Below are 20,225 nucleotides of genomic sequence, written 5' to 3' on the forward strand. Positions count from 1 at the left end.
AAACATATGTCCAGTAGCTATGCGACTAAAAGCATAAACGTGGCCATTAATTGACCTGCATGCCATAGCAACATCTGGAGTAATGCCATCATATCTCACCTTATTCCTTGTTTGCCAAATAAACCGAAGAGAGGCACAGAAACAAGCAACCCATAATTCTCTCAATTGGGGGCTACGACCAACCATTAAACCCAATGCAAATAGCTCATGTAATGAAACCCAACTCAAATTTTTCCAATATATAAGACCATATAGACCTTGCATATGGGCAGTGAAGAAACATGCTCTTTGGACTCCGTCCGTTGTTGACATAATAGACACACTGAACACAAAGAGACACCATGTTGTTGTAAAAAGTCTTCAGTTAGCACCCTTCCCCTCAATACCTTCCAAACTAAAATTGACATACGAGGTGCCACATATTTACACCAAACCAATCGACCCCAATCTACCATAGGTAGAGAAGGCCTTACAAATGAAAAGCGTCTCTTGCCGTGAGTGTGCCAGAAGAAGGGGCTGACCATGCAATATTTCTGTTGTCTGGCTAACTTTTAATGATGGACCAGTGTCTTTGTGTCATTCTTGCCAACGTGAGCCTAACCATGCTCATGGATCATCCATACAACGGTGATGATAACATATCGAGCCTCAAAAACTAATTATTCTCCTATAATTTTGTGCCGTTTTTCAGCGATTCCGACAATCTCTATACATATTACATGTATGAAAGTTAGTCATTCGTCATGTTCTCCATTTTTTATGACTTGGATTTTAAATCATACATGGAGTAGATGGTTGCTCTAAGTCTCATTTAGAAAAAGATGAGATCACTTCGGTAGACACTTTTTGTCAGCCCCGCATGGATGAGTTGTTATGTTGTTTTATGGTTGAACTAACATTTTTCTATAAAAAAAAAAAAAAAAAAAGAAAGAAATAGATACAATCTTTGTACGTTTAATTATTGTTTTACGTTTGTGCTACACCAAACACATATTAAAGGGTTGAACAAAGTGATCATCAGTCTGGAATCTGGATGGCTTTATATTCCACCACTAGAGTAAAAGAGGGCAAAAGCACTATCTTAAATCAGTACTATTGCTTGTCAAATTCTCTCTTTGTATTCAAAGGCAACATTTCTGCTCAACTCTAGTTCAACTTATTCAAAGGCAGTGGGAATGTAAATTGTTGTGAACATGTAAGATGTTTGGTAGAATTTATCTACTTATGTTGGTTAAATCAATCCAATCAGCTTTCATTTTGTTTTTTTGGGGAAATAATCAACTTTCAGTTTATGTATTGGTTTTAAGCTTTCTTGAGCAGATGGCCATTAAGAGGTTCCATCCTTTTAGATTGTTTTGTTCTGTAGCCATAAAATACCCAAATCACCCAACTCAGTCTTATAGTGAATTATTGTCTTTGCTATTGAGCCCTCAAATGAAAAATGGGAGGAAATGATACACAAGATTCCATTAAGCTTGATAAATTACTTACAAGGTTCCAAACAACAACAATCACACACATTTGTAACTACTACTCTATCAACCAAACCAATTATTACATTTCAGTAACTATAACTACTACTACAATCATAACCCAACTAGCTATTAATTTAGTGACATTTCTCTTCATGAGGTCCGTGACCACTTACGGAACAATTTGAGTAGGGAGAGCAAACCATCAATACGCTAAAAAAGTTCATGTTACTTGGAAGATTGCCGTACCCATGGACGATAATATCAGACCTCTTGTAGTTCATTAGCTACATTGGAGGGTTTCCAATAACTAATGCAAATGTATGTTGTTCCCATCCATGGGCTACTTCAGTGTTTGTATCATAGCTGCTTACTCCACTATCTCTATGGTAGACCCTTCCCAATGACTTCGGTAGGTTTGATCAGAAGAGTAAGATTGCAACTCATTGCATTCAATATTATGCAGAGCATCTCCATGTATTGTGTACATCATTGACTGCAGAGCTGAATTTTGTGGCTGAAATGGATAAAACGCTGACTCCATATTAATTTTCTTTGGTTTGGCGATGCACCTGGATTAAGAATCATAAACAAACAAGCATTTATTTTGAAACTTGAACACACTTAGTTGAGATTAATTTCATATAGCATACCATTCTCACCTCCAGAATCCTAGAATCTATAGCTTGATGTTGAAAATTAGACATGATATGTCTAACTGGTATGTCAACTTCATCGGTTGAATTTTTTTTCTTAAATGCAGATTGCCAATCATTGCATTCACTAAAACAGAGATTGGCGTCTGAAACATTTCCCAGTTTTGTGTATATTGGTGACTGCGGTATGGAGGGGCAATAATCTTGTGGCTGAAGTGGACGCAAAAGTGAATCTTGATTTACTTCTGGTGGGTCACATAGCTGAATTAACAGTCACAAAATAGCAAGCATTAGTTCATAGTTTCATACGTTTTATGCGCATGATAGTTTGCATAAGAAGATGTTCAAAGAGGATGCGATTTCACATATCATCTGCTACAACTTCATTTTATAACTTGGACATAATGTAGTTGACAAGTTCCTCATATCATCAGTAGTTAGAAAGATATAATTGTAACATAAGAATCAGTGTTTAAGTATATTGGTATTGAGAGAGATTGATGAGAGAAGTGTATTTCATTATAGAGAATAGGAGCCCTATATATAGGGATTACAAAGTGCATAATCTAATGTTACAAGGAATACCAATCCGTGTAGGATTGGGAAATCTAGAACCTTCTCTCCTATTCCTATTCCTAGTTTGATAAGGCACACTAAACTTGATTTTCCTTCAACACTCCCCCTTGTGCCGCTCAAACTTGGTGGTGACGCTTCATCCGTTGCCTCGTTAAAAACCTTGCCAGGTAACAAAAACCCTGTGGGACAAAAATAATCCTGGTCGAAGGACAAAAAGAGCACAACACGTCCTTCACTCTTCGAGATTGAACATGTAGACATCATAACTCCCCCTGATGTCGATATCTCCCCCTGATTGCTATAATCGTGGGAGTTCGGATAGCTTTCTTAATCCGATGCTCTTCACATGTTTCTCGAAGGTGGATTTAGGTAACGACTTAGTGAATAAGTCCGCTACATTATCCTCTGATCGGATTTGATTCACTTCAATCTTTAGAAGTGATTGTTGTTGCTGATTATAAAAGAACTTAGGCGATATATGCTTGGTGTTGTCGCCCTTGATGAAACCTAACTTCATTTGTTCAATACAAGCTGCATTATCCTCATGAATGCATGTAGGTTCATCTGTGGTAGATTTCAAACCACAACTTCCTTGAATGTGTCGAATTACAGACCTTAGCCATACACATTCACGAACAGCTTCATGTAGAGCAATAATCTCTGCATGATTTGAGGAAGTAGCAACAAGGGTCTGTTTCGTAGACCTCCAAGATATCGCAGTGCTTCCCATGGTAAAGACATAACCTGTTTGGGAGCGACCTTTGTGAGGGTCAGAGAGGTACCCTGCATCAGCAAAACCCATCAAGACATCATTGTCGTTTTGATGGAGGGAGATAGGAGGACGCCGGCCACCATGAGCGGCGGCGGCGCCGGCGCCGGCAATATGGCCGGCGGCCGTTCCATGGACGGGGGCGTTTTGCCTTTTGGGGTCCGATCCCAATTTTCCGTCATTCCTTTTCTCTCTGTAGGGATAGAATAGGCCCATATCAATCGTACCTCTTAGGTATCGAAAGATGGTCTTTACACCAATCCAATGGCGGCGTGTTGGCGCAGAGCTATGTCGAGCTAACAAGTTCACTGCGAATGAGATATCCGGTCTTGTACATTGAGCTAAGTACAATAATGCGCCTATTGCACTTAAATAGGGCACTTCGGCCTCTAATGCTTCTTCGTCCTCATCCTTTGGACGAAACGGATCTTTTCCGGGCTCAAGACTACGGCCGATCATGGGAGTACTCACAGGCTTTGCTTTATCTTCATTAAAGCGCCTTAGAATTTTCTGAGTATATGCAGACTGATGGATCAAAATCCCATCACTACGGTGCTCGAGTTCTAAACCGAGACAAAACCGTGTTTTCCCAAGATCTTTCATCTCAAATTCGGATTTCAAGTAATTAGCAGTTTCCTTTAACTCATCTAGAGTTCCAATTAGGTTCATGTCATCGACATAAACTGCTACGATTGCAAATCCGGAACTTGTTCTTTTAATGAACACGCATGGGCATATTTCATTGTTAATATATCCCTTCCCAATCAAGTAGTCACTTAGACGGTTATACCACATCCGTCCAGATTGTTTTAATCCATATAGTGAGCGTTTTAATCTTATTGAAAACGCGCTCCGTGGTTTAGAGCCACTTGATTTGGGTAATTGAAGTCCATCTGGAACCTTCATATATATCTCTGAATCTAGATCCCCATAGAGATATGCTGTAACCACATCCATAAGCTGCATGTCAAGTTTTTCGGAAACTACCAAACTGACAAGGTAGCGGAACGTTATAACGTCCATTACGGGAGAATATGTCTCCTCGTAGTCGATTCCAGGGCGTTGTGAGAAACCTTGCGCCACAAGGCGGGCTTTATATCTTACCACCTCATTTTTCTCATTACGCTTTCTAACAAAGACCCATTTATGGCCAACAGGTTTTATACTTGGGGGTGTCTGCGTTACAGGCCCAAATACCTGTCTCTTTGTTAGTGAATCCAATTCAACCTGGATCGCATCTTTCCATTTAGGCCAGTCTGCTCTTCGTTGACATTCTTCAACAGAGCGAGGTTCGATATCATCATATTCTATAATCCCTTTCGCAATATGATATGCAAATGCATCATCAATTGCCATAGAATTTCTATCCATCATCTCATGTACACTAGTGTAATTTATGGAGATCTCTCTATTCTCTGGAGTTGGTTCTGACATTGGAGCGTCCCCCAATGATGTCTCTTGGACATAACCATAATCCGGAATATTCTCATGAGATGGATTATTTATATCGATGATTAATGGATTATTCTGTGCCAAACTCGCTTTCTTTCTTGGGCGAGAATCCATCGAACCTATGGGCCTCCCGCGCTTCCTGGCAGGAGCCGTGGGCCTAGCCATAACGTCACCATCATTGAGAGATGGGACGTTGGCGCCATGCTCATGCACTCTTGAGTTGGCGTCATGTCCTCTACTTTTAGGGACATCAATCCTTGCAGGCACGTTTGCAGCAGGTATGTGTGATCTCGTCACTTTAGCGATATCAGAAAACGCATCAGGCATCGATTCTGCTACGTTCTGAAGATCGAGAATTCTCCGCACTTCAATTTCGGACTGTGCGGTTCGGGGATCAAGATGAGACAGAGTGGGGACAGACCACGACAATTCCGGTCGTTCCTGTTGAACATTGGTGTTCTTATCTCCCCCTAACGATGGGAAGACTGTCTCATCGAAGTGACAATCCGCAAATCTTGCGGTAAAGAGATCGCCTGTCAAGGGTTCTATGTAGCGGATGATCGTTGGAGAATCATAACCAACGTAAACGCCTAATCGTCGTTGAGGACCCATTTTGGTGCGCTGTGGAGGCGCAATTGGCACATAAACTGCACACCCAAATATGCGTAAGTGTGAGACATTAGGCTCATACCCAGTCACCATCTGGGACGCAGAAAAGGGTTGAGTGGCAGTGGGCCTCAGACGAATAAGCACAGCTGCATGCAATATTGCATAGCCCCAAGCAGAAATAGGGAGATTGGTGCGCATTACCAATGCCCTAGCGACCATTTGTAGTCGTTTAATGGCGGCTTCTGCGAGACCATTTTGGGTGTGAACATGAGGAACAGGATGTTCAACATCAATCCCAATGGACATGCAATAATCATCAAAAGTCTTTGATGTAAACTCTCCAGCATTGTCTAATCTTATAGACTTAATAGGATGATCAGGGTGGTGAGCCCTTAACTTAATTATTTGTGCTAGGAGTTTAGCAAATGCAGCGTTCCTTGTGGACAATAACATGACATGTGACCAGCGTGTCGATGCATCAACCAATACCATAAAATATCGAAATGGTCCGCATGATGGTTGAATAGGTCCACAAATATCACCTTGGATTCTTTGCAAGAATGGTATATTTTCTTTGGTGTCCTTTGCATAGGATGGTCTCGATCCTAACTTTGCTAAAGAGCAGGCTTTGCAGAACGAATAATGGGCTTTAGAAATAACCAATAAGGATTTTGGTTGAGCCATGAAGTCACAAGTGACTTTAGAAGTAAAAGTTGGAGACAAAGGAGCCTTGGTGGCGTCAATGCCACCCTGAGGCCGCAGGGGGAAGGCGGCGCCGGCCAAGGATGGCCGGATTTGGGGGTGAACGGCGCCATGAGGCGCAGGGGCTCCTTCGGTGTCCAAAAACCGAGTTTTACTTCTTTTCGTTCTGAAAAAGGGATGTCCGTGTGAAGTCTTTAATATACGGATCATCATGTCACGACCTGGGTGTCCCAAACGGTCGTGCCAAAGCCTATATGTGTCGGAATCCCATAAATCATCTCTCATGACATGGTTGGATTCAATGACTCGAATAGTGGTTGCATACAACCCACTAGAGCGACACATAAGTTTCTCTAAGACTCGTTTATGTCCGTAGTCATTAGAGGTGATGCAAAGGAACTCTTGTCCATTCTCACAATGTGTTTCCACATGAAAACCATTGGCTCTTATATCTTTGAAGCTCAGTAGGGTTCTTCCTGCCCTAGGAGCATAAAGAGCTTCGGTGACATTCAAAGTAGTGCCATTAGGCAACATAAATTGAGCTGGTCCTCGACCATGAATCAATTGAGATGGTCCAGCCATCGTAGTCACAGAAGATCGAGTAGGCGCCATCCATAGGAATAGCTGCCTGTTTCGAAGGATGGTATGTGTAGTGGCACTATCCACGAGGCATTCGAGCTCTCCGGGAAACATACTGAAAAGTAATAAAGTTCGAATTTAGAATATGTCCAAGACATTTGAATAAAATAAGTCGATACTTTATTAATGATAGCCAATGATTACATCAAAGTTTCTTGACCAGAATCTAATCCAATATAAAAATCAAACCGTAGACAAATCGTAGTCACTCAATCCTTTCGGTAATTTCAATTTAGTTGTGACCAGGTAAGGTAAGGCGAGATTTTGGTGGAGCGTTGCTCACTTTTAAAACCGTTCTCTCAGATCAAACCTTGCCTAGACATCACAAGTACTCTTGAGTACGCCTAGAGGGAAAGAGTTAATACAATAAGTCATTTTATTGATTTAAGGCATAATAGCCATTACATAGTTCTTGGAAAAGTAAAGGACTATACTAATCAAAATCTGCAGCATCCTTGTGCAATTCTTTGTCAGATTTGAAGTCCGCTATGGTGAGATTGACGTCGGCATCATCACCATCTTCTTCTATATTTTCGGCAAAATTGGCTTCATGCTCTCTGAAGTCTCTAAATGCCTTGTAATGCGCAGCCAATTGTTTGCTTGCGTTGCATTGTTTGAACCAGTGCTCACTAGATCCACATCGATGACACATGTCATTGTGATTTCCTCCCTTTAATTGAGGTGCATTGTTTGCACTTGGGTGGCGTCCCCCATAGGAGTTGGCGCCATTCCCACGGCCCTGGGTGGTTCCTCCATGTCCTGGAGCCCCACGGCCTCCCCTCCCACGTTGCCATGTATTGCCACGTGATCGTCCTTCATTTTGACGAGTACCTTCCTTTGTAGGGCGGTTATATGGACCAGAACGTCCGTTGTGTCCCTTATTCTTAGGGTTCCGCTCCTTGCGCCCTCCTTTGGGTGCATTATTATAATTCGCCTCATGAACGCTCTTAGTTCCGATAGGCCTTGAATTATAATTCTTCACGAGGATATTATCATGTTTTTCAGCTACAGACATAATAGTAATGAGCTGATGAAATCTCGTGATCCGTCTAGTATCGAATTCTGTTCGATATTGCTTTGAGAGCAAAATTGCTGAGACGGGGAAGGTGGAGAGAGTTTTCTCAATTAGTTCTTGCTCTGTGACGGGTTGTCCACAGAACCCCAACATGGTTTTGAGGCGTAGAACTTCTGAATTATATTCAGCTACAGACTTGAAGTCGGCGAATCGTAGATTGCCCCATTGAACTTTCAAGTCAGGGAGGAGGGTATCCTTGATATTACCAAATCGCTCTTCTAGCGCGACCCATAATTCTCTAGCATCCTTGATTGCCATGTACTCCAGTCGGAGTGATTTATCCATGTGGCGCCTCATCAAGATGAGGGCGGTGGCATTGTTCGTAGCCGTACGCTCAAATATGAGAGTAGGATTAGGAGCTTGAATTAAGGGTAGGATCCCTTTTGAAGTGAGGTGGTGCTCAACATCCGTGGCCCAACTATGATATTCCGAGCCAGTTGAGGTAAGTGCAGGAAAGTCAAGTTTCGACATCCTGAAATAAGAAGAAGAAATATATTAGTTTCGGAGTTTAAAACTTCCACGACAACTAAATATTAAGATTTCCGAGCTATGCTACCAAGAAATCGATTTCCAAGAAAATTGGATTAGACCGAAACAATGATGTTTATAAGGTCATAAATCGATGCTTGCGGACGCTCTTAGTCCGAAGTCTTACGAACGCTCTTAGTTCGTTAATTGCGTGAATCCCCACGATTCCGCTTTTTAATGATCGAACCCACGTTATAAGAAAGGTGGGATGAAGAAGAAGGGAGGTTTTTAAGTCCCCGAGAAAAGAAGAAATTTCAATTTAGGAACTTTAAAACTTACGCTTTTGGATACTTACTTTTTGGTTTTGGATCACGCGCGTGTCGATGCAGGCGTGATGGAGCGAAGCAATCCGAGTAGAAGCGTGCAGCGAATGCGGGGCAGCAGGGGCTGCGGTGGTAGTAGTGGTGCAGGAGTAGCGGAGGCAAACTGCAGGGGCAGCAGTATTGGTGTAGGGCTGCAGGTGCACGGGTGCGTAGGCGGGGCAGCAGCGTGCGCAGGTGTGCGCGGGGAAGCAGGGACGCTGCAGGGGCAGCGTAGGGTGGACGCACGGGCGCGGGGCTGCAAGGCAGCGAATTGAGCGCGGGGGCGCGCTGGCAGGTATGCAGGCCGAAAGGGCTGCAGGAGCAGCGGGCTAGCAAGGGGCTAGGTGCAAGGATGCTTCGGTGGCAGCAGTATGCGCAGGGGCGCACGCGGGGCAGGCTGCAGCGATGCTAGCAAGGGGCTAGGTGCAAGGATGCTTCGGTGGCAGCAGTATGCGCAGGGGCGCACGCGGGGCAGGCTGCAGCGATGCTAGCACGGGCTAGGGGCTGCGGCAGTTTTGGCGATATGAAATTCTTTTCGGGTTTTTGGCTTTTTGGCTATTGTGGTTTAGGGCTCGTGCTGATAACGTGTTTAAGTATATTGGTATTGAGAGAGATTGATGAGAGAAGTGTATTTCATTATAGAGAATAGGAGCCCTATATATAGGGATTACAAAGTGCATAATCTAATGTTACAAGGAATACCAATCCGTGTAGGATTGGGAAATCTAGAACCTTCTCTCCTATTCCTATTCCTAGTTTGATAAGGCACACTAAACTTGATTTTCCTTCAACAATCAGCAATTTCTGTTTATATTCGTGACTTGTGATTTAAGTTTTCCTATAGTGAGGAGGTTAAGAGGAGGAATTTTGCAAGAACTGGTGCAAGTCCAAGAAGAAGGCTTTCGCAAAGTACTCCAAGACCTTTGAAACTGACGAAGGAAAGAAGAATATTGAAGGACAGTTTGAGAAACTGATTAAATATGCTACAGTTATTCGAGTTTTGGCTCACACTCAGATCAGAAAGATGAAGGGTTTGAAGCAGAAGAAAGCACATCTCATGGAGATCCAGGTGAATGGTGGCACAATTGCACAAAATGTTGAATTTGCAAAGAGCTTCTTTGAGAAGCAAATCCCTATTGATGCCGTCTTCCAGAAAGATGAAATGATTGACATCATTGGTGTGACAAAGGGTAAGGGTTATGAAGGTGTTGTTACTCGTTGGGGTGTCACCCGGCTTCCCCGTAAGACCCATAGGGTTGTGCGTAAGGTTGCTTGTATTGGTGCATGGCATCCTGCCAGAGTTTCATTTACAGTTGCCAAGGCTGTAACTGGTTTACACTTGGTTGAGAATAATTTCATATAGCATACCATTCTCACCTCTAGAATCCTAGAATCTGTTGCTTGATGTTCAAAATTAGACATGATATGTCTATGAGAGTGATTATGTTGCAACAGTTTTGTTATTATCTTTGTTTCAAGTACTGAGGATTTTAAACTATGGGTATCTCAAGTTTTATTTTGTAGCAGATATTTTTAAATTTAAATGACCAAAATTCAACTTTCAAATAAATAAATAAAAATTAAAAAAAAAAAAAGAGTTTTGCTATAGTTCTTGGGCTTCATAGTCAAAATGTTTAACTACAAAATGCACATTCATTCTTACCTGTGGAAACACACCATCCATATTCTCATCTTCATCACAGGTTGAAACTTCATTCTTGTCTTCTAGACAAGAAGTATTATCTCCACATGGTGATTGCAACTTATTACAATCATCATTAGTGCCAATGGCTTGCAGAACAGCTTCCAGCTCTAAGGATGTCCACACTGCTGAGGAGCAGCAGTCATCCAGAGGCTGAGGTTGATGAAAAAGTGGTTCATCATTTTTGAGTGCCTGAGCCTAAAATCAAAATTCAGAATTATAAGCAAGCAAGATCTTAATGTTGATATACTTCTGGAACTCCATATCAAGACAGAGAACATGTTCGTTCTTACCGCCTGAATTTTCCAATTAGACACACCCGTGCTATCCGGTTCCCCTTCATCACTTACGAGAGAATCCTTCTTATCTGATTTATTCTTCAAGCGACAGATAACAGTGTCACCCTGCGTAAATTTGAGGTGATGCCATGGTTAATAAGCAGAAATCTCTATTATATTATGCAATAGCCAGCAATGGAAAAGCTTTTCACTGAGGACACACACAAACACATAACATATACTAAACTCTTAATCCACTGAACACATCACGATAACAAAACCAAAAGAGAAATAGAGAATCACAGAAAACAAATAGTTGACAATTACAGAAAGAAAGAGTTAAGTTTGGATACGTACACTCTTGTGCTGCTGCATGTTTAGCAGTTCAAATAAGTGTTAAAAGAGCATGCATATTCTCACCTCTAGGATCACATCTGCAGCTTGGTTTTCAAAATTAGATGTGGTGTTGCTGACTAGTTCATCACCATCATTGCTTGAAATATTGTTCTTCTTCGTAAGAGAAGAGTCATTATCTTCAAATGGATATTTCCTCTTACAGCATTCATCATTATGGACATTGGTGGTATTCATCGGTGATTGATGTAGCTGATGCAGTTGAGGGGGCGCAGGTGTACGAAAGAATGAATCCATATTTTCTGGATCATCCAGTCGCTGTTTGATCACAAACAAGAAAGTGTCAGTTAACATTTCCAATATACTTCTTGAGCTTCATATTGAAAAATCAAAATGAAAGTTTGTTCTGACCTCTTCAGTCATATGATGAGACGAATTGCTTCTATCAGCTTGACCTTCAACAGAGGTCCAAAGATTACAAGGATCAGTCTGCGAGCCTTGGAATTCATTCTGATTTCCGATGGGAATCCGAAGCTCATCTCTCAGCTTCTTATATGCCAGGTATTCTTCTGCTTCAGTAATCGTACCGCCACCAGTTTCAGCTTCATTATTAGTGCCATTAAACTGCTCATTGGACGCCAAATTTTCTTCAACAAGCTGATTTGCAACATCGGAAACCATACTGCAGCTACCGCTACCGCTACCTCGATTGCAGAATGGTGCATCCTCATCATGATCAGAGTTGTCTGACTTATACTTCAAGCAACAGACAACAAAGTCCCCTATCTGCTTAGAAGGGTCAGAATGGGGCTGAATGTGATAATACTCATGAATAACCCAGCCGCTCTTGTGGGATTTCGGCACTCCACGTTTTTGGAAGGTCAAGATCCTCTTTCTCCCAATGACAGCTTCGGAGCCCGGGGCCTTGATGTCTTTGTCCTTGCCTGTGACCTTCCAGGACCCTTCCCCTGTAGTCCTGTTGGAGCGAGTACTGCTGTTAGGGTACTTGTAATCACGCGGAGCGAAGAAGTACCACTTGCCCTGACTATCCCAAGACTCTGCCCTTGTAAACCAAAAGAAGAAAAAGAAGAAAAGTTTCCTCCCCAGATTTTCCTGCCCTGTGAACGCCAGTCCTGCAAAAACGCAACACAATACACATGACTGGATCACTAATAATAATTGAAATTGATGGTGTTCTGGTTCCGGAGATGGATCACCTGGTAGCTCACGAGGCTCGTGCTTGCACAGATCGATTACAGGGATGATGGACATGCTTTGGGAGTCCTTGCACTGATTCTTCTTCTCCAAGTGGTCACACAGCAGCTCCTTTTTGGTGGGACGGAATCGGTATTCCGGTGGAATTGAGAAAATTTCGCAGCTCATGATCGCTTTCACTTTTCTCAGTGTTGTTTTTCTGTTCTCAGTTTTAAAGTATAGCTGATTTTGAAGTGAAGAGGAAAGAGTGAGGTTGTTATTTTATTTATCCAAGTGGTTTTGGAAGCGCTGAGTTTCCAAGCAGGTTCAGTTGAATGGAATATATGGATTGCATCATGAGTGGGATCCTACCACTGACGACTAATAACGCGTTGGAATCTGCTTTATCTTTCCCAGGTTTGTTACTGAGAAAAAACACCCGGAACATTCAGGAACATTGGTCAAAAAAATTGGAGATAATTTTGTTGGGAACATTCTAGATCCAGTGGGATCAAAAAGTTATTCAGGAACATGATATATAGATAGGTGTAATGCATATTTCAGATAGGTTTATAAATATACATTAAACCCATCTATAAAAAAATATGATATATAGATAGGTTTAATGCATATCACCCTATGTCATTGTAAATCTTTTTAATGCATATTGCTGGATAGGTTTATATTTCCAAGTGGATTATGTAAAATTCAAAATCATTGGTCGTGATCTTTCCTTTCTCTCAATGTGAGCTCTGAGAAGCAGAGGAGCAAAGTGAAGGTGTATTTATGGTCTTGAAGTTCAAGTAAAGCCGACATGTCATCCGACTACGCGTCATTTTTGTCTGTTACGACTAAACTCAGGAGTTTTTTTTTTTTGGGTGAACTCACGACTAAACTTCTTTAGCAATTTAGTTCAGTTTTAGAGATAGGAATCTAAACTTTTTCCAACTTTGTGTAAAGATTTGTGATTGGAGAAGGGAGATGTTCAATAGGGTTTCGAGACGTGGCTGTACAAGTAGTCAAGACCTATGAGTACAAAGTAGTCGAGACCTTCTTCTCGAAGGAGTCTGAGATAAGTCGAAATCGGTACATTTCATCCATTCTTATTTTTTTTTTTTGGTCTGAAGGTGTATTCATATTTAGGTTAAAACTTCGAACAGTACACTTCTAGTAGAAAGTAGAAACCCTATTTTACATTACACGTTGATTTGTTTTGTTTGACAATTTTTGTAATTTGTTTATATTTTCTTAACAAAGACCTGCTTTTATCTAACAATCAGGACCTCGTTGAGTATGACACTATTTTTTTCTTGTGCCAAAGATGAGTTCGGACTATATCATCACTAGGCACCTATACAATAGGACTAGGTCCGATAGACAAGCCAACTATATATCAATTCCAAGCTGGGGTTGGTTTGTTTCGTTTCTTCCTGTTCATGTATAGGCAGAACGACTTCGTTTCAACTTCTGTGAATAGGGTAATTCCAAAGGATGTTGCAGATGACTAGTACGTAGAGTCCGAGCCCATGGTTAGTTCTTATCTTGGTTTATTTTTTCCTTTTTGTTTTCGAAATTCATCAAAGATGGAAACTTTTTTGTTTGTCTTTTGTTGTTTTGTTTTGTTGGTCACTGCCAGATTCCAGATTATTGTGATTGATTTGATATAGGAGTCTCTTACTGGAAAGGGTGGAGATCCAATGAGGTTTGTCCATGAGCTTCGCTTCGTTGCTTGGAGATTACAAAATGTTGGTATTTTTATTGGCAGCATGTGTTTTAGTGTTTTAGTTTTCTAACTCGAAAATGTTTTCATTTCAGATGCTGATGGATGTTGTATTCGGATGTTTCATGTGTCTATCTACCTTTCTGTTTGCTCCGAGGGCTCTTTTCAGCACATTCCCTAGATCACTTGGGTAATGTTTCCTATTAATTCTTCTCAGGATGAATTGAAATTGTGGCGTCCTTTTATTACCTATCTTTTTGGAAACTAGTTCAGAAAGCATGCATGCTTAATCATTCGATAAGATAGACGTTTGAACTGGATAACTGCTTCTAGGATCATTGATTTGCGACCACTGGAAAATATTTAGAATTTGGTCAGGCTTAAGTCAATATGGTTTAAAAGGAAAGTCTAAAAGGACATAGTTTCAAGTTTATTGTATGGAAAGTAATATAGAACATGTAAGGACAATGGTTTATCATCACTCAGTGTCATGGCTTAAAAGAATCATAACAAGTATTCTTCTAGCCTGCCTTTAATGTTGTGATAAGGCTTTGTTTTGTATCCATTCGTACATAACACAAAGTTTTAATGTAGATATAATTAATATGATTCTGTGTACTCCGACATAGATACAAAGACGACCTGCTGGCACTACTTATTTCAAGTTACTTCAGGATGTTTCTATTTGCAATACTGGTATGGTTTGCAAATCTACTTGTTTTGTTTTTGCATATTTTTACTCTACTTTAGTATACTTGATTAGAGTCAATGGCTGTATCTGATTCAAGCAACCCCTTCTACAGGTGCGGGAATGTCCTTCTATGACTTTGAACATTGATTTATTTGTGTTATCCTCCAACACAGTGGCACTCAAAGGTCAGATGATAAAGTATGTACAGTCTTGGTCATCATTTTACATTTTTCAATTCAATATCTAGGTCATTATTTGTTCCTGCTGGTATCTGCTGAATGCATATATCCATGAAGTTTAGTGCTGTGGAATATGTTCATGATGTGCATGGATACTTTTCCTTGATTTGATGTGAAGGTGTGCATTAGGTACTACTATGTTTTCGTAGTATTTCTCAAATTCTCCATGTGCAAGATTTTGCTACTATGGATGATGACTGCAGTTGAACATTGTTCTTTTTCTTCTTTGGGTGAAACAGTGATAACTCGGACAGCTATGAGTAGATGTATTGCAGCCTTCTTCAGTGCTCATGTTGTAAAGTCTTTGCGAACTTTTAGATGTTTTATCACTTTTTGTTTGTTATATATAAGACGGTGCTTCTTTGAGAACAAGTATTTTTGTTATGTCCTCCAAAGGCAGGGGCAGTGACTAGTATTCAATATGAGTGCTGTAAAATATGATGTAGTAAAGATATACAATGTTCGTCCTTTAAGAAATAGATTTGTGATATAGTTGATTGAATCCATGCCATTCACTTCTCCTTGATCCTTGAGCATTTTACATTATGTTGTCAACATCTTACAAGTTTGGTCATTGTTATGAAATAGAATTTTGTATAGTTTGATCAATCCATTTAGTTTTTCTGCAATTGAACATTTGCAGCTTTCAGTTTCTTTTCCGGGTTTCAGCATAATTTAATTCTTTTAAACATAAGCTTGTGCTGCTAATGATGCTTAGACCTTGGTAATGAGCAAGATGCATCCTAGTTTAGATGATAATTCCTTTCTTCTGCTTAAGTAGCGATGACATGACATATCCAAATTCCCAGTCCATTATAGTGACTTTTACTCTTCTAGGATGATATTTTAGTTTTAACCTTCTTGAGAATTTATGGAAGACTATCACAGATGCTCATTGCTGACTGAATGCAATTACCCCATCATTTATGTTAAAAATGAGAAATTTAAGGCATGTAATACATTGGGAGTTAAACTAGAAAGAGGGAATGAAATACACAGAATTCCATTAAACATTAGAGCTTCATAATAAACTATATGTACAAGAATATCAGGGTAATACAGATAAGAGTGATATGAACAGCGATACAATTTTTGGTTGTAGGCATGGGATGTTTCAGACTCAGTCTGAAGGCCTCTCTATGACCTTTAATTGTATTCATACATCTTGGACATGGTTGTAACTACTACATTGGTGGATGGAACCCCAAAACTTCCTATATTAATAACCAGACAGAAGAGGGAGAATACTGGTGTCTGATTATTACTAATATGTCTTTGAGACTCCAGCAGCTATGTTGCAGCAGGTCCTATGTAACACCGCTTCCAGATCAGAGTGACTATGCAACAGTTGCGTTGCTCATAATGGTCTTTAAGGCTAGAACTATGACTTCCGATAGATATGCTTTACGGATTGAAAGGAGATGCATCCAGGGAAATGCAAGAACCCTTTAAAATTGCTGCCAGCTTCAAACTGTGGTCTGCTTCCAGGATTTTCAGTTTTTTCTGGCAAGATAAACGGCAATATAATGCCTCTGCAGCTTCACTGACCTGTAAACACAAAACATATTTAGTTAAGAAATGTAGCAAACAGCCTCAAAGCTTCAGTGTAAGATAGTATTTACTTTGAGAAAGAAAGGGTTCCATTAGTGTTTTTGGATTGATTATCTCACCTTGGTTTGTGATGCTGCTCTGCAGTCGGATTCTTGTAGGAGCACCTCCCATGTATGACTCCATGACTGGCTATTAGATGATATTGAGGTTTTGCGTATGTCCTTTGATCCTAAGGACATATTGCAGACTACTTGTTTGACAAATGGCTATTGGTGATTCTGAGGACTCACTATTGGGGATCTGAAGAAATGGATGTGGATAGTTATGTCCTTTGATTTTAGGACATTTGAAAAGTATGGATAGGAGGAACAAATATTGGTACTTCAGTTGACACGATGTTGGTAGTAATGTTGACAGAAGAAAGGAATATTGGTACTTCAATTGACAAGATGATCTGAGGAATGAATATAGGTAGTAATGTTGACAGAGGAAGCTCCACCTCCAAGGAACTGCTTATGAGAAAAGACATCTTTATATGCCTGGACTCGTCACACTCAGAGAAGGGTAGACTTCCGGATGGCATTTGAACCATATGCATTCGCTGGTCTCTCTTTCAACCAAAAGTTCACTGGGGGATGCTGTGACACAGATGCCTCCCCACTCCCAAAAGAAAAAGAAAAGAAAAACAGGTACAAAGACTCCAGTACAAGAAATGCAGAAAAGATGCGATTGTATGCCAATCAACACATCTGAGCATTTCATGAACCATTTGTAGGAGAATATCACCGACAGCAATAACGTGAGTACACATTATTACCGAGGCGTCCTTTGATATTCTCCTATAAATAATTTTGATTAGCTACATTGGAGTGTTGCTCCAATGGCTGATGTAGAACAATCATTTACCAATCCACAGACGACTTTGTTGTGTCCGTCACTGCTACCTTCATCAATAACTGTATCTAAGAACTTTACGAGAGAAAAGTCAATACCTTCAATTGGCATATCATCCCATCCAATAGAATTATTGTAATGGGAAAAATCTCTCAGTTCTCTGTTTATTGATAGTGGTTCCAGTGACTGAAATGGATCAGATCCCAGATTTTCTCCTGGTTGAGAACACCCCTGAATTAACAATCACAGAAAGAAATAGTTAAATTTGGATACAATTCTGGTGCTGCTGCATATTTAATTGTTTAAATAAGAAAGGATTAAAGAGCATGCTTATTCTCACCTCTGGAATTGCATCTGCAGCTTGATTTATAGAATTAGATGCAGTGTTGCTAGCTAGTTCATCAACGTCATTGGTTGAAATATGATTCTGTTTAGTAGGAGAAGGGTTATTATCCCCAAATTGAACTTTCCTCTTGCGACATTCATCAATATGGGCATTGGTGGTGGGTGAAACATTGCCCAGCTTTTGTGGTGACTGCGGTTGAGGTGGCGGAGGTTGATCAGAGGGTGAGTCCAGATTTTCTGGCTTATCATGTAGCTGTTAGATCAAGAATCACAAACCAGATAGTGTTAGGTTACATTTTCAATATACTTGTGCTCCAAATTGAAAATTTCATAGCAGAAATCAAACACCATTGTTCTCACCTCTTTAATCGTATCAGAATCAGACGAATTGCAGCTATTAGATTGACCTTCAACAGAGATCGGAAGATCATTCCTATCTTTACCACAAGGATCAGTTTGCAATCCTTTAAGTTGATGCTCATTGCCATCAGATTCCCAGACAGCATCTCCCGGCTCCTTGATTGCCAGGTTTTCTCCTGCTTCTGCAATCAAACCCTCTGCTGCAGCCTGATTTTCAACATTGGAGGCCATACCGGTACCAGTTTCACCTCCATCGCAGACCTGCTTATCATGATCAGAGTCGTCTGACTTGTACTTCAAGCGGCAGAGAACAAAGTCCCCTATCTGGTCATCAGAATTTGCCTTGGTGAGATCAAACTCATGAAGAACCCAGTTGGTCTTCTGGGGTTTCGGCACTCCACGTTTAACGTAGAAGGTCAAGGTCCTCTTTATCCCAATCACAGCTTTGGAGCCCGGGGCCTTGATTGCAAGTTCCTTGCCTGTGATCTTCCAGTACCCATTCCTTGTAGTCCTGTTGGAGCGAGTGCTCTTGATGTACTTGTAATCACGCCGACTGTAGAAGTACCACTGCCTGTCCCAAGACATGAGGGCAACGTACCACTCCCTGTCCAGTAGTTCTCCCCGTGCAAGCACCAGTGCTGCAAAAATGCAACACAATCCAAACCTTGACCTCCACAACAATATTTTATTTATGCTTTTGTTTCATGCATATGTTTGAATCGGTAGATTATCTACCTGGTAAATCGGGGGGATCGTGCCTGCAAAGATTGATTTCGGGGATCATGGCTGTGATTTCAGAATCCCTGCCCTGATTCTTCATCTCCAAGTAGCTCAGCACCTCCTCGTTGGTGGGATGGAATCGAAATCCCTTCGGAAATGTGAGGCTGCTGCTGCTGCTGCCCATCTCTCTCTCTCTCTCTCTCTCTGAGTAGCTGATTTTGATCAGTGTTGTTTTGCTCTGAAGGGTGGGGAAGCTGAGAGAGACTATTACATATAGAGCAAAGGTGCTATTCAAGTCCTGAGCTTCCCAAGCAAGTTCAACTCAATGAATGGAATGGCTTGCGTCATCATTCCTGAGTGGGAACCCACCACTCATGACCAATCCCGCGTTAACTTTTGCATTTTCTTTGTCTTTTTAAGGTAACCTGATTTATGTTTTACCCGCTCTTGGAAGTTATCCATTTGAGACTAGGAAAAACACCCTGGAACATTGGCCAAAAAGAATTGGAGAAATTTTTGTTGGGAAAGTTCTAGAGTCTCAGCTAATGGATGTGGATCATAATAGAGTGTCATTGTAAATCTTTCACTGCTTTTATTTATTGGTAGTTTAAATTTTCCAGGAAAGATTTTATCCAAATAATATATGATAATCTTTTTACTTTGGCTATTCATTTTGTTTTCACAAAAAATAAAATAAAATAAACAATGTATCATTTAGTGTAAAGAAATGAGAATTTGTGATCCATGGTCAATATATAAATTTTTATGTTTTTATTTTTAGGAAAAAATGGTCAAAATTGTATTAATATTTTAATAAGTACTATAAAAATGACCAACCTTCAAGGAGTTGTCAGAAATAATCATTTCTTATAATACACTAAAAACTTATTCTAAAGACAGAATAAGCACCCATCACACCCCTCAATACGCCAACCTTTTGAAATATAGATATATAATCTTATAGAAAAAACATTTGAAACCCATTTGATTAAGAAAAACAACAAAGTCAGACAAAAAATGGTAGACGTGTAAAGTGTAAAACTTAGATAAGGCTGCTAGCCAATTTATATTCCACATATCTAACATTGTAAATACCAAAACACCCCCTCCCACCCCTTACAAATGCACCCCATTGGTTAGCTCTACATAGGGCTACCCTACCTGACACTGTCCTTTACGGCTTTAACATATAGAAACACCTTTTTATTTATTTATTTATTTATCAAATCAGTAACCATTCATTAATGTAAAGAAATGTTACAATTAAATAAGTTGAATCGGATCGACTTCATTAGCCATTCAGGCCCTTCCTATATATAATAAAGACTAGCATTTTCATACAAAATTGACTTAGCTAAACCATGAGCTACCTTGTTGCATTCTCTGGGTTGAAAAAA

The 20,225-nt window shown here is 40.4% G+C and overlaps 3 protein-coding genes across 5 annotated transcripts; 1 reads left to right on the top strand and 2 right to left on the bottom strand.

The window, feature by feature from the left end:
* Positions 1 to 1,451: 1,451 nt before the first annotated feature.
* Positions 1,452 to 12,684, bottom strand: LOC112182190 (NAC domain containing protein 50). Its single transcript, XM_024320642.2, has 6 exons — positions 11,526 to 12,684; positions 11,181 to 11,432; positions 10,776 to 10,886; positions 10,444 to 10,680; positions 2,135 to 2,389; positions 1,452 to 2,044 (listed from the first exon to the last, which is right to left on the bottom strand). Exons 1-6 carry the CDS (start codon positions 12,495 to 12,497, stop codon positions 2,018 to 2,020), a joined length of 1,854 nt encoding a protein of 617 aa, XP_024176410.1. The 5' UTR covers positions 12,498 to 12,684; the 3' UTR covers positions 1,452 to 2,017.
* Positions 12,685 to 13,674: 990 nt separating this feature from the next.
* On the top strand, positions 13,675 to 15,460 carry LOC121052577 (protein ARV 2-like). 3 transcript variants are annotated; one of them, XR_005809508.1, is made up of 6 exons: positions 13,675 to 13,837; positions 13,976 to 14,010; positions 14,124 to 14,218; positions 14,658 to 14,724; positions 14,832 to 14,917; positions 15,198 to 15,460. XR_005809508.1 is itself a non-coding variant. In XM_040517900.1 (5 exons), exons 2-5 carry the CDS (start codon positions 14,124 to 14,126, stop codon positions 15,365 to 15,367), a joined length of 405 nt encoding a protein of 134 aa, XP_040373834.1. In that variant the 5' UTR covers positions 13,853 to 14,010; the 3' UTR covers positions 15,368 to 15,460. The 3 variants fall into 3 exon arrangements, 1 of the variants encoding a protein (XP_040373834.1); XR_005809507.1 differs by having other exon boundaries at positions 13,677 to 13,837; positions 13,945 to 14,010; XM_040517900.1 differs by lacking the exon at positions 13,675 to 13,837 and having other exon boundaries at positions 13,853 to 14,010; positions 14,832 to 14,904.
* A 481-nt stretch (positions 15,461 to 15,941) lies between these two features.
* Positions 15,942 to 19,106, bottom strand: LOC112182215 (NAC domain containing protein 52). Its single transcript, XM_024320660.2, has 5 exons — positions 18,844 to 19,106; positions 18,109 to 18,746; positions 17,744 to 18,001; positions 16,629 to 17,634; positions 15,942 to 16,506 (listed from the first exon to the last, which is right to left on the bottom strand). Exons 1-4 carry the CDS (start codon positions 19,010 to 19,012, stop codon positions 17,365 to 17,367), a joined length of 1,335 nt encoding a protein of 444 aa, XP_024176428.1. The 5' UTR covers positions 19,013 to 19,106; the 3' UTR covers positions 15,942 to 16,506; positions 16,629 to 17,364.
* Positions 19,107 to 20,225: the final 1,119 nt, after the last annotated feature.

Source organism: Rosa chinensis, chromosome 1, assembly GCF_002994745.2.
Source record: "Rosa chinensis cultivar Old Blush chromosome 1, RchiOBHm-V2, whole genome shotgun sequence".
NCBI classification, from domain to species: domain Eukaryota; kingdom Viridiplantae; phylum Streptophyta; class Magnoliopsida; order Rosales; family Rosaceae; genus Rosa; species Rosa chinensis.